We start from the raw sequence: 11,887 nt of genomic DNA on the forward strand, positions 1-11,887 counted from the left end.
TATTGTACCTTGATAGTAATATGTGGAGAAACAACAGTTAGACCTCAATAAACCAACTTTATATCAACTAATTTAGTATATTAATAAAACTAAATATGTTATAAAATTTTTTTTAAAGAGTTTTGTATTGTATTGACGATATGAAGCACTTGTAAATATGATAAAATTCATCGAATCGTTATCAATTTGTAATAATTGATATGTCAAGTTTCAGAGAGTTAGCAAAATGCTTATGCAACTGTTATGAGACAATAAAAATTAGAATAGTTTTTTTTTCGTATGTAACTATATCTACATGTCTATTCGTGATTTAATACGAACAAATTCATCATTAGAAATTTGAAAAACAACGAAAATACATCAAGATAAACATTATAGTATTGATGTAATTTTTTTTTTTTTGGATTATACTTGAGTTGGATTGTTTGGGAAATCCAGATCAACTTTTTTGAGATCTGTATTTCAAGGATTTGAAAATTGAAGTTAAAACATTAGTTTTATGCGAATTAAACCAAATTTCTTGTTAAATTTTAGTTTTGTAGTAATTTTTTGCACTTTTTTTTTCATAAATTTGAAACAGCTCCTATTTTGATTGATTTTGATCTTTTCAGGTGAAGTCACCAAAATTAATGGTAGTTCTCTTTCTGGTTGAATTTCGTATTGTTGTGTTGAGTTACTGAGTTAGTCGATCGACCCTTACATGCATGAAGTGTGTTTCGTTCCATGCGGCTCAAATAGTAGAAGAAATGATATTTTAATAATATTTAGTTTATGAATTGTATTAATATTCATAGAACCAGCCTCAAGTATTTTTATAATTTAATTATCTCTTTTGTATATACATGAAAAAAAAAAAACCCGTGTTTTAATACTAAATATATATAATTATTTAAAAAAAAATTCTTTAAAGTAGTATTTAATTATTAAAAACTTAAAAAAAAAATAGTGTGATCTACAATAACCACTAAATTTGGTGGAACAATATAGACAAACTCATTTATACGTTTAATTATTTATAGTGTGCATTGAATTATATAGTGTGAAATCACACTACTTTTGGTGTTTTAAGCCAATTGGAGATGACCTAACTTGCGCAAGTATATCATCTAGAGAAAAAATAGACTAAAGAGAGTCGTTCCTTTACTTGTGTTTTAGCTTCGAGAGTTGCATTTCACGAAAGGGGTTATGACTTTGAGAGTGAAAGTTTCATATTACAAATTGACATTGACTTATCTGTGTATCCCATGAACCATTTTTTTCCTTTCTCCAGCTGAACACATTTATATATTGAACGTTAACATCAGATGGGAAAATAAACAAAATCAACAAATAGAACTTCAAACACCTCAATCCAGCCCCAACACTCTTTACAGAGCAGAAAAGTAACGAAATACCATTGACAAATTTATGGTGCATCGTTTGAATACAAGTGTTGATTTACAAAACCTTTCTCTCTAGTTACCATGCTCATCTTTTTCCCTGCAATAATTAATTAAAAGAATTAGACTTTGCTTCTGTGGGGATTTTGAAGATTTTGACTTAAAAAATCTTAATATCCTTCATAATATCTCAAATCTTCTTTTTCTTTAGAATACTCATATCTAAGTAGGTTTTCTTAGAAGCCTAGTAAATGACATGCTAAAGAAAAATACTAAGCACCATGGTGCCTAGCACCCCTATAAGGTGTAATACCGCTATCGGTGCAACTCAATATCGAGTCCCATTTGTTTTACTTTAATAAATATTATAGAAAATCGTTAAACAATTATAGGATGACACTTCATGGTGGTGCTAGTCACCGGCTTTGAGAGGAAAGATGGCGGTAGAAAAGAGATAGTAGATATGACATCCGGTTCTTAATCTTACGCATTGGTTTTAAATTTTTAATTATCATTATAACGTGGGGTGTGAATTTAGGTGTCTAGAAAGAGTGTTGGGTCTTCTTTTGGGACTACTTTGGCCATTTTGGATTGTGAGATGTGTGTACCTTGCAATTGCCTGACTACGACTAGTGCATTAGCCACTTTCAGCATGATTATCTTCAGTGGCTCTTACTATAAATGACGAACTTGCCTCATATGATGGTATCTGTATGAATTTATTATGTTTTACATTCAATATGAGGATTATAATATACTTAATTAATACTCTCTATTTTATAATTTAAAAGATTTGGTACCTTATGTTTCATAGAAGCAAAAAACAAAAAATTAGAATTTTGTACTTTCAATAATGCTTATTTGGTACTTATATTTTGAAATTATAGATGTTTAGTACACTAAACTCAAATTTAATCAATTTAACCAAACTACATATATGTAATTAAATAAACAATTAAATTTGAATTTGAAACTCATAATTGAAAACAATTTTATTGATCAAGTTTGAGTTCAGAATAACAAATATACCAATTAAAAAATACAGAATACCATATAAGCATTAATATTGAGTACGAAAGAGTACAAAAATTATATTTTGATAAAAGACAAGATACCTAATGAACAGACAGCCCTGATTAGGTTAACAAGTTCTAGAATTTCATATGGCAAATGGAAATTTATGCCAACATAAACGCCACTTTATTTCACAAAAATATATTAATTACAATATTTAACATTCACACAGTATTCATATGATATTGATCACTCACTATATAATAGCACATATTAGAACGATTAGCTTCTCTAGTTTGATGGTTTTTTAGCTATAGTAAATGGCCTATTTATACTTCAATAGAACTAATACAAACTTTTGGAAGTCATTTAGAAAGGGACTAAACCACAACGTTTATTAAATTAAAACATGCATATTTTCATTGGTCTACAGGAATCCAGCTTTGTTGTAAAGTCTAGCACAATTCCAGAACAACCAGTAGAGATTAATGAAAAGAAATAGTTAAGAACTGACCTTCGACATAAACCACAGAGCTAAACGAGCTGCTATTCATTCTCGCTCAGCATCTTCAATTTCTTCATCCTCCGGTACTCCACGAAGATAAAGAACATTGTTACATCTGTAGTACAAAGTAACAAGGAAATGCCATTAGGGACCTTATAAGTAAAACCTGGGTATTTATGAACAGATCGAATAATTATAGTTGAAAATTTAGAAGAAATGAAATGAGAGAGAGCTACCGGATCAAAATTTCACCAAGATTTCCAGTGAATTGTCCATCAATGTACTCTTCAGTATTGGCCAACTGCACGTAAATTCCAATCATCATATATTGAAATTTATTGAAAACTGTACAAACGTATTTGTGAGCTAACAAGGTAAATAGTATAAAATTGTATTTAAAATTACAGAAGAATAAGAATTGCAATAGTTCAATGAAAATAAATTTTTCATCTATAATTAACAATGACATATAAAGTAGAAAAATATACAAAAGTTAGTGAAGACAACATACAACAATATCACTTAAGACTTGAAAAAGAAAATCCAATATAGTTCATGAAGAATACAACATACAAATATTATAATGAGATACAAACATATATTTTAATACACAAATGATTAAGAAAAAGAATACCTGCAAATTCATGTACGAATCCACGGAGACCAGAAAACCTGAAAATAGCACAAATGAAACATGAATATAATGCCAACCTTATTAAATGGGAAGGAAAAAAAATAGCTAGAGCCAAAAGCAACATACCTTTGTACTCCATTCCCCATTTTAGCTTTACAAAAACAGTCTTTCCGGTCAAATTGTTCAAGAAAGGTTTTGGGTTAACTGGTATGCTCTGCAAAAAAGTCAAGATATATGCTTATATTATTAAAACTCAAACAAAATAACATGAGAAATCAAATTTTATTGTCATTTAAAAACAAAAGACCAAAATAAACTAAGAAAAGAAAAGTTCTTGATGCCTTATTAATTGAAATCACACTAATTTGGATTACTCTCTGAGAATTTTTATAAAGAAAAGCATATCCAAGAACAGATCACTTTAAGTCATAAAGAATGTCATTCAATACCTCATCATTATTATGATTTAATCAATATAGGCTATTGACATGGAAGATACAAAATAAAAGTAAATATAACAAGTTTGTTTAAATAATAATAATAGTAAAGCAAACACCAAAATCCATTAAAAAAACATGCTTTGAAACGAGCCACCAAAGAAACACACAAATCAAAATTTATGTACCAGACCAAGCTTCAAACTGAACAATAATATCTCTATCTCTCAATACCAATGTCTGTATATATAATATGTTTCATTTACAAGACTTGAGAACATTATTCAGTTTAAAAAATTAACCCACTAACCTAAATCCACAAATTGAGTTTCAGATGAACATTAACAGAAACAACCTCCATTAAACAGAAAAATTACAAATAAGCAGTATAAATCCAAATGTCTAAATTCCAAATCAAACACATTCTAAGGTGTTGCCCAAGGAAGGGGCAAGAAACACTCTAAACACTTTATTCTAAAATATATCCCATAACCCCTGTTACAGTTCCATTCCTTATTATAATTAGAAAAATGATTCACTAAGCAACAACAAATTATGTAACAAAAATACAAAAACTAATAATTTTAAAAATTCAATCATTTATATATATGGGAAATGTCGTAACAATTTTATACAACGACATTGTTCTCGATCTGAAGTGAAGCAAAACTAAACTGAAAATCTAGGTTCGTACAAACACTCAAATCAATTTCAAGCTGAAAATTGAAGTTTATGACAAAATCCGTGCGTGGGAGAAATAAGTGAGAACGAATGAAATTACGTGATTCAAAACATATTCCCTTACCATGTTTTCCAAGCTAGAAAAGTGAGAGTGACTAAGTGAGGAAGCTAAGGTTTGAACTCTCGAAGCTCTAGTAGTCCCCTGCAGAAAACCCTAGAGAAGAAGAGGACACTGAAAGACTAGAAATAAGACATGTTTGCTGATATGATGTAATGTAAGGGAAATTTGACATTCCATGCTAAAAAAGGAAACATGGTGTTTAATTATACCTAATTATAACACATGGTAAAAATATACCAATCTTTCACTTTTCTTCCAAAAATACTCTTCTCATTTCAAACTTCCCACATTCCCTCTACTTACATTCTCTCTCTTCTTTCCCTCTCCCAAACACACGACAACCCACACCCAGACCAACGGACGGACGCACAAACCCAGACCACGAAACCCACGAACCCCAATCGCAGACGACCACCAGACGACCACGAACCCACGACGACGACGAACCCACGAACCCACAACAACCAGACGACCAGACCACGAACTGAACCCTTGAACCCACGACAACCCAGACGAACCCTCGAACCCACTCCAATCGACCCCATCGACGAACGCCCGAGCGAACAAGGAGACCTAGTCGAATCCCACGAACCCCAATCGCAGCAATCCAAGTAAGTTTTTGTGGAATTTTTCTTGAATTTCTCCTTTAAAATGCATACATTTGTGGTTGAATCTGGTAGTGAATTGAAAGTTGTTATTTTGTATGTTTTTTGGGGATAAATTGTGCAATAAAACTGTGGGATGAATATGGGTTTTGAACAATAGCTTTTTCTGGGTTTTTAGGTTATTGTGCGATTTTATGCGATTCTATGTGCGATTTTGTGCGACGTAGCTGGAGTCTGTACCGGTCTTTATTGTGCGACATTGTGCGATTTATATGCGATTTTGTGCGATTTTTACATAGATTATTACTTTTTGGTATGTTTAGCGACTTTAGGCGACATTATGCGATGTGTGTGTGATGTATGATATATTGGGTAGGTTGTGCGATTTTAACAATATTATGCGATTAAGGTGCGATTTTTGTGCGATTGTAACTGACAGGATCTTATTTTTTTGGTTGTTTTGTTCTGTATTTTTTAGCGATATTGTGCGATTTATGTGCGATTTTTCTGCGATTTTATGTCACAATGGTAAAATTTATGCAATTTTTAGGCGATATTTGTGCGATTATTATGCGATAAAGTCTAATTAATCTTTGTAAATGCAGATGGCTCCTGAACTTATTCTCCCATTGTCAAAGCACTTTCCAGGGCGTATAACATACAGAGGGAACGGATACTTTGCTTCAATAAAGGCTAAATTTGAAGCTTTTAACTTGACTCAGAAGGTGAAGGAGACGCCCTTTGGTGTTTTTTGGAATGCCAGTGAATTGAAATTCAGTGGGGTTATTGTGCATCAACTGTTACTAAGGAAGAAGAAAGTGAGTGAAGCCAAAAACGATGAAGTGTGCTTTTACGTGGGTAAAACCGAAGCTAGATTTGGGCGGTCTGAGTTCGGTTTGATCACGGGCTTAAAGATGAGCGGTGGTCCTTCGTCAGAAGAATTGACTGCACAATTTGATTCTGATCGGATTTTGCGAGACTATCTCAACAACTCAAAAAGGGTGACCTTTAAAACCCTTTGGCTAGCGTTTGAGGCATGCGATGTGGCTGACGATGTATACAAGCTGGGGTTGTGTGCATTTGTCGAAGGTGTTCTGCTGTCACGGGCCGAGGGTGTGTATATCTGGACAGATATGCTAAAGTTGGTAGAAAATGAAGACAAGTTTTTCGAGTATCCTTGGGGTCTTCTTTCTTATCTGAAGTTGTTGTCTTCCACAACTAAGAATATGCAACAACTTAGGCAAAACTACATGGATAAGAACGATAAGACCAAGAAGAAACACAAGAAGGAGAAAAAGGTTACTCAACCTGAAGCGAAGTACAACGTGTACGGATATGCTCCTGCGCTGCAATATTGGGCATTTGAGGCCATGCAAGTTTTGGGGAAGAAGTATGGCCAGTGCAAAGGGACTCGATTCCCTCGAATGTTGAACTGGAGCACCCCCGACACAGTCACAAAACACGATGTGAAGCAAGCTGATGTGGCTGCACTGTTTGAGAAAAGGGTATGTGAATCTTTCTCTATTTTAGCGCAATTATTTTTTGCTTTAAGTGTAATCTGTGTTATATGCGATATTTGATGCGACATTGTGCGATATTTGTGCGATTTACTTTACAGTGCATTATAAATGTTCAGTGTTTAATATGTTTTTTTGGCGACTTTATGCGATCATTGAGCGATTTTGTGCGGTTTTACTTGCACTCTCTTTATAAATTTTCACTTGTATTGTTTTATTTGTTTTGCGACTTTATGCGATTGTTGTGCGATTTTGTTGGAAGTCTCATTATTTTTCACTTGTATTGTTTTATATTTTTTGGCAATTGTATGCGATTACTGTGTAATTTTGTGCGATTTGCGATGACAGTAGCTTATATACTTTTCTACGTTTATGTAATAAATTTTTGGCGATATAGTGCGATTATTGTGCGATTTGTCTGCGATTCGTTTTATTATTATGCGATTAATTTGCAATTTTTGTGCAACATATTTGCGATTTGACGTGATATTAACTTTTTGCAGATGGTTGTTCTTCAAATTTTATATCCTCAGAATTGGGAGGTTGATTATTGGAAGACAAACTGTGAGGGTGAGGTCCCCACAGTGGAAATGGGCTTGGATGAAGTCAAAGAAACACAAGCTGGGGAGCAAGATTCGACTGCATTCAAGACCCAAGCAAGACGGGTGGCGGAGTATGTGGAAAGTGCAAATATTATTCCACCATCCTCACCCAAAACTGCACCAGACCCCTCCACATCTACAACTGTGCCCCCAACCCCTACCTCTGTGCCGCCAACCGCTGCTGCAGCCAGTGAGTCTGAGTACCTCTTGTTGGCTAAGAGATTGGACAAGGTAGAAGCGCAACAACTTGCGATTCTCACTGCCCAGAGTGAGATGAAGGCTGACTTCAAGAGAAGTCACAAAGAGATGAAGAATCTTATCATGGATCAAATTGCGACCGTGATAAGTTTGTTACAGAAGCAGCCTTCTGACCCGACACAACCATCAGCGCCGGCACATGAATCATCACCAACACATCCATCAGACAAGGCAGAGCCATTACAGACGGTACATCCATCACCGCTGACATATGATGATGATGATGATGTCTACCCAGAAGATTGGCAACCTGACGTATGTGACGTTCCTTCTACTCCTGCAAACGCCATTGTGATTTCCCTGGGTGATACAGAATCTCAGGATGTGGAAGAGTTGCAGGGGCCACCAGCTGGGGTGGACTTCTGCAGGGTTAGGCGAAAGCGGAAGCCGGTTTTCTTGAATGACTACACAGCTGGGAAGAAGAAACAACGACATGGGCCCGTGGTAGTAGACACACTGAAACCGGCGGACTCTCGGCTGTTAAAATTTTTCCAAAAGTGGATCACTTATGCTAGGCACAACGGCCGTCCTAGGGATGTTCACACTGGCGAAGCCACTAGATCCTGGTTCATGAAATTGATGGTGCTGAACGAATGGCTCGACGATGCTGTAAGTTATTTCTTAACAGAATTAATTTTTTGTGTTTTTAAATGTTTGTGCGACTTATATGCGATTTATATGCGATGTTTGCACTTTATGTTTAATCTGTGTATGCGACTTTTATGCGATGTTTGTGCGATTATTCACTGATTTATGTATTTTTTTGCAACTTATGTGCGATAAACTTGCGATTTTTGTGCGATTTTTGAAACAATTTTGGTAATTTCTTTGTGCGATTTCCTGCGATATTTGTGCGACTTTTAAGCAATATCTGTCTTACTGTTTTCTTTTGGAACACAACAACTTGATGCCATGGCGCACTTATTGAGAAGAAGACGGACCCTGTACCCAGAAGTCTACACTCGAAAAGGTGTTGTTTTGGACACATCTGCTCCACAGATATTTTCCATGTATTGGAATTACTATGAGGGTGACAAGAGCAAGATGAAATGGGATGAGGGCGTTATGAATTACATGCAGGGGATACCGCACAGATACTTGCCATGTTGGGAGAACCAGGATTACATATACTTTGTGTTGCACCTTCCCAAAGAGTGCCACTGGGTGGCAGTTGAGGTGGATATTGACAACTGGGAGATCATTGTATATGATTCTGATATCGGTGGCACCGGTGAGGAAGCCATGAAGTCATATTTGAAGCCTTACAGCGAGCTATTTGCGAATCTAATTCGAGCTAGCGGTTATTTCCCATACAACAATTATGTACATCCGGTGGAGTTGGGCGATCTCAATCAGCTCCTACCCCTACATTATAGATGAGTTACCTCTGAGGTTGCACCACAAACGAAGAGCATGTGAATCTCTCTCTCTCTCTCTTTTTTTTTTTTTATATTTTGAGTAATTTATTTAATTTTGCACTCCATTATGAATTACTTAACTTAATTGTTGCTAATATTTAGTAATTTTTTTATTTTTAGTGGCAATTGTGGAGTGTATGCCATGGAGCACATTGAGCACTTGATGCTGGACCGGTCGTTGGAGCATGTTAATGATGGTAACATGCTCACCTTTAGACATAGGTGGTGTGTGGACTTATTTTACCAGAACTTAACATGGTAGTTTTCTATAGGTTCTTGTAATGTTATTCTTATACACATAAACTCTCCTTTTGTAATTGTATTATAATCTCACAAAAATTAGATATAACAAGTAAATTTAAAGCTATTTAAATTGTTGCTTGTATCAATTTCTTTATTTTTTTAATTTTTGATAAATACCTGTCTTATTGTTATAACGGTAACTATGGGAAATGATGACATCTTGAAAAATGATTCTGGTAAGAATCGCATTAAAATCGCACATTAATCGCATAATATCGCCAAAAAATACAAAATCAAACAAACTAAAACATCAAGATCCTGTCAATTAAGATCGCACTAAAATCGCATAAAATCGCCAAAAAATACAGAACCAAGCAAACTAAAAAATCAAGATCCTGTCAGTTAACATCGCACTAACATCGCACAGTAATCGCATAATATTGCCAAAAAATACAGAACCAAACAAACTGAAAATTCAAGATCCTGTCAGTTAACATCACACTAAAATCGCACAGTAATCGCATAATGTCGCCTAAAAGTCGGTAAACAAACCAAAAAATTATTAATCTAGGAGAAAATCGCACAATATCCAACAACCAGCAATACAACACATATTCATTTAAATATTAGAGAAATGGTTCAAACTCGAGCTTTGCATGTAGCTCTGTTGTGTCGTGTACCGTGACATAGCGAGCAGTGACGAGGTTCCACTACCACCTGACCATTGGACGGTCGACGCTTCGTCGGTCTTCTACCTGCATTGCTCTTCCTAGGCCGACCTACTGGTTTTTTCTCCACTGGTACCCCGATTCTTATGTTCTTGATGTGTTCCGGTAGTACCCACTCATCCTCCTCCCCAACAATATTAATTGTGGCATCGTAGATCTTCTTCCACGTTTCTTTTGTGTAATATGGAGAGCAAAGTGTATACACGCTCACATTCTGACTAACTGCTGCGGCACATGCATGGGGACAAGGGATTGTGAGCGTTTGGAAAAGTCCGCAAGTGCATGTTCTCTCCACTAAGTTCACATCACCACCTCTCTCACCTTCAGGACTCATACCAACGTTGAACAATTGGGCACCATTACGAAGGACACTCCTGAACATACCATCTTTGTCTAGATCCTTTAAATTATTTTCAAAAGTAGTAGCCAAAGGAGTAGCGCACTTACTTGCCTTTTCGAGACGAGAAGCAAACCAATTTTGAAGTGTGAACCTGATGAAGTCAACCAAAATAGTTACTGGATATTTTCTGAATTCTTCTGTCACCTTGTTGAAGCTTTCGGCAGCGTTGCTTGTCATTATGTTGTACCGATCGCCTGCACAATAAGGACGAGCCCACTTTTCAAACCCTATTTGCTCGACGTATGTAGCAATGGCAGGGTCCATCTGTTTCAGGACCTCAAAATGTCTATCACATTCCGTCTTGTTCCATGCGTAAGCTGCAAGCCATATTTGCTGGTTGCATACATCAGTCTTAAACTTGTGAACGACATTCATAGTAATATGCTTGAAGCATGCACAGTGGCATGCTTCTGGGAAAACAATCTCAACAGCATGTTCAATGCTTTGATGCCTATCCGATATGAACATAAGATTTTCAACCTCACCAATGGCTTCCTTTAACTTCCGCAAGAAATACTTCCAAGAGTCATGATTCTCACTGTCAACAATTGCAAAGGCTACCGTAAACAATTGGTTGTTTGCATTGTACGCAACAGCAACTAACAGTGTTCTTCCATACTTCGTCTTCAAGAATGTTCCGTCGATACTAATCACAGGACGACAAAACTTAAATCCCTTCCTACAAGCATCGAGTGACCAGAAACAGTACTTGAACCGGTTATGCTCGCTGACAATGTCAGTAATAGTACCTGGATTCTTCTGTTCCAGCATGTAGAAGTAACCATATAACTTCTTATAAGATTCTGCTGGAGTACCCCTCTTGTACATAACTGCCTTCTCTCTGCATCTCCAAGCATTCTCATAACTCATCTTGATTCCATATTCATCAAACATATCCCTCTGTATGTCTTTTGCCTTGTAGTTAGATCCATCTGATGTGTACTTGTTCTTAATAATGTGACCAATAACCCACGGTGCTGCTTGTCGGTGATCAGAATGTCTAGAATCCAAGTTACATGTGTGTTCGTTGTGAAACACAGTAACCTCAAACATGTCACAAAGTGCCTTCTTCTTCCCCCTTAATCTCCATTTACAATTTTCATCCTTACAAGTAACGTAAAACACATCAGTGCCAGACTTACTTACCATCCACTCAAAATTATTTTTCAGTGCATACCTTCCCACTACATTCTTCAATTCTTCCTTGTTTTTGTACAACTTGCCAAGATATATCTCCCCTGAAGGCGTACCACTAAGAGATGTTGTACACACATTATTTTCCTCTATGTCTTCCCTTGTCCACACAAGAGGTTTGAATTTAGTAGAAACTTCAAATTCAGATACA

At 35.8% G+C, this 11,887-nt stretch overlaps 1 protein-coding gene across 2 annotated transcripts; it reads right to left on the reverse strand.

Annotated features, from left to right (window-relative positions):
* Positions 1 to 1,175: 1,175 nt before the first annotated feature.
* LOC115697945 (probable small nuclear ribonucleoprotein F) lies at positions 1,176 to 4,935 on the reverse strand. 2 transcript variants are annotated; one of them, XR_009688803.1, is made up of 7 exons: positions 4,775 to 4,935; positions 3,659 to 3,746; positions 3,533 to 3,570; positions 3,135 to 3,199; positions 2,908 to 3,013; positions 1,988 to 2,088; positions 1,176 to 1,479 (listed from the first exon to the last, which is right to left on the reverse strand). XR_009688803.1 is itself a non-coding variant. In XM_030625122.2 (6 exons), the coding sequence occupies exons 1-5, from the start codon at positions 4,775 to 4,777 to the stop codon at positions 2,944 to 2,946; spliced, it is 264 nt and encodes an 87-aa protein (XP_030480982.1). In that variant the 5' UTR covers positions 4,778 to 4,935; the 3' UTR covers positions 1,176 to 1,479; positions 2,908 to 2,943. The 2 variants fall into 2 exon arrangements, 1 of the variants encoding a protein (XP_030480982.1); XM_030625122.2 differs by lacking the exon at positions 1,988 to 2,088.
* Between the last annotated feature and the right edge of the window lie 6,952 nt (positions 4,936 to 11,887).

The sequence above is a fragment of the Cannabis sativa genome, chromosome 7 (genome assembly GCF_029168945.1).
Source record: "Cannabis sativa cultivar Pink pepper isolate KNU-18-1 chromosome 7, ASM2916894v1, whole genome shotgun sequence".
Lineage (NCBI taxonomy): Eukaryota > Viridiplantae > Streptophyta > Magnoliopsida > Rosales > Cannabaceae > Cannabis > Cannabis sativa.

Coding starts and splice junctions, on each gene's coding strand:
- LOC115697945 (XM_030625122.2), bottom strand. Junction 3,200..3,532: donor ATTCGTACATGAATTTGCAG/GTATTCTTTTTC, acceptor ATTTACGTGCAG/TTGGCCAATACTGAAGAGTA. Junction 3,014..3,134: donor CTTGGTGAAATTTTGATCCG/GTAGCTCTCTCT, acceptor TTTGTACTACAG/ATGTAACAATGTTCTTTATC.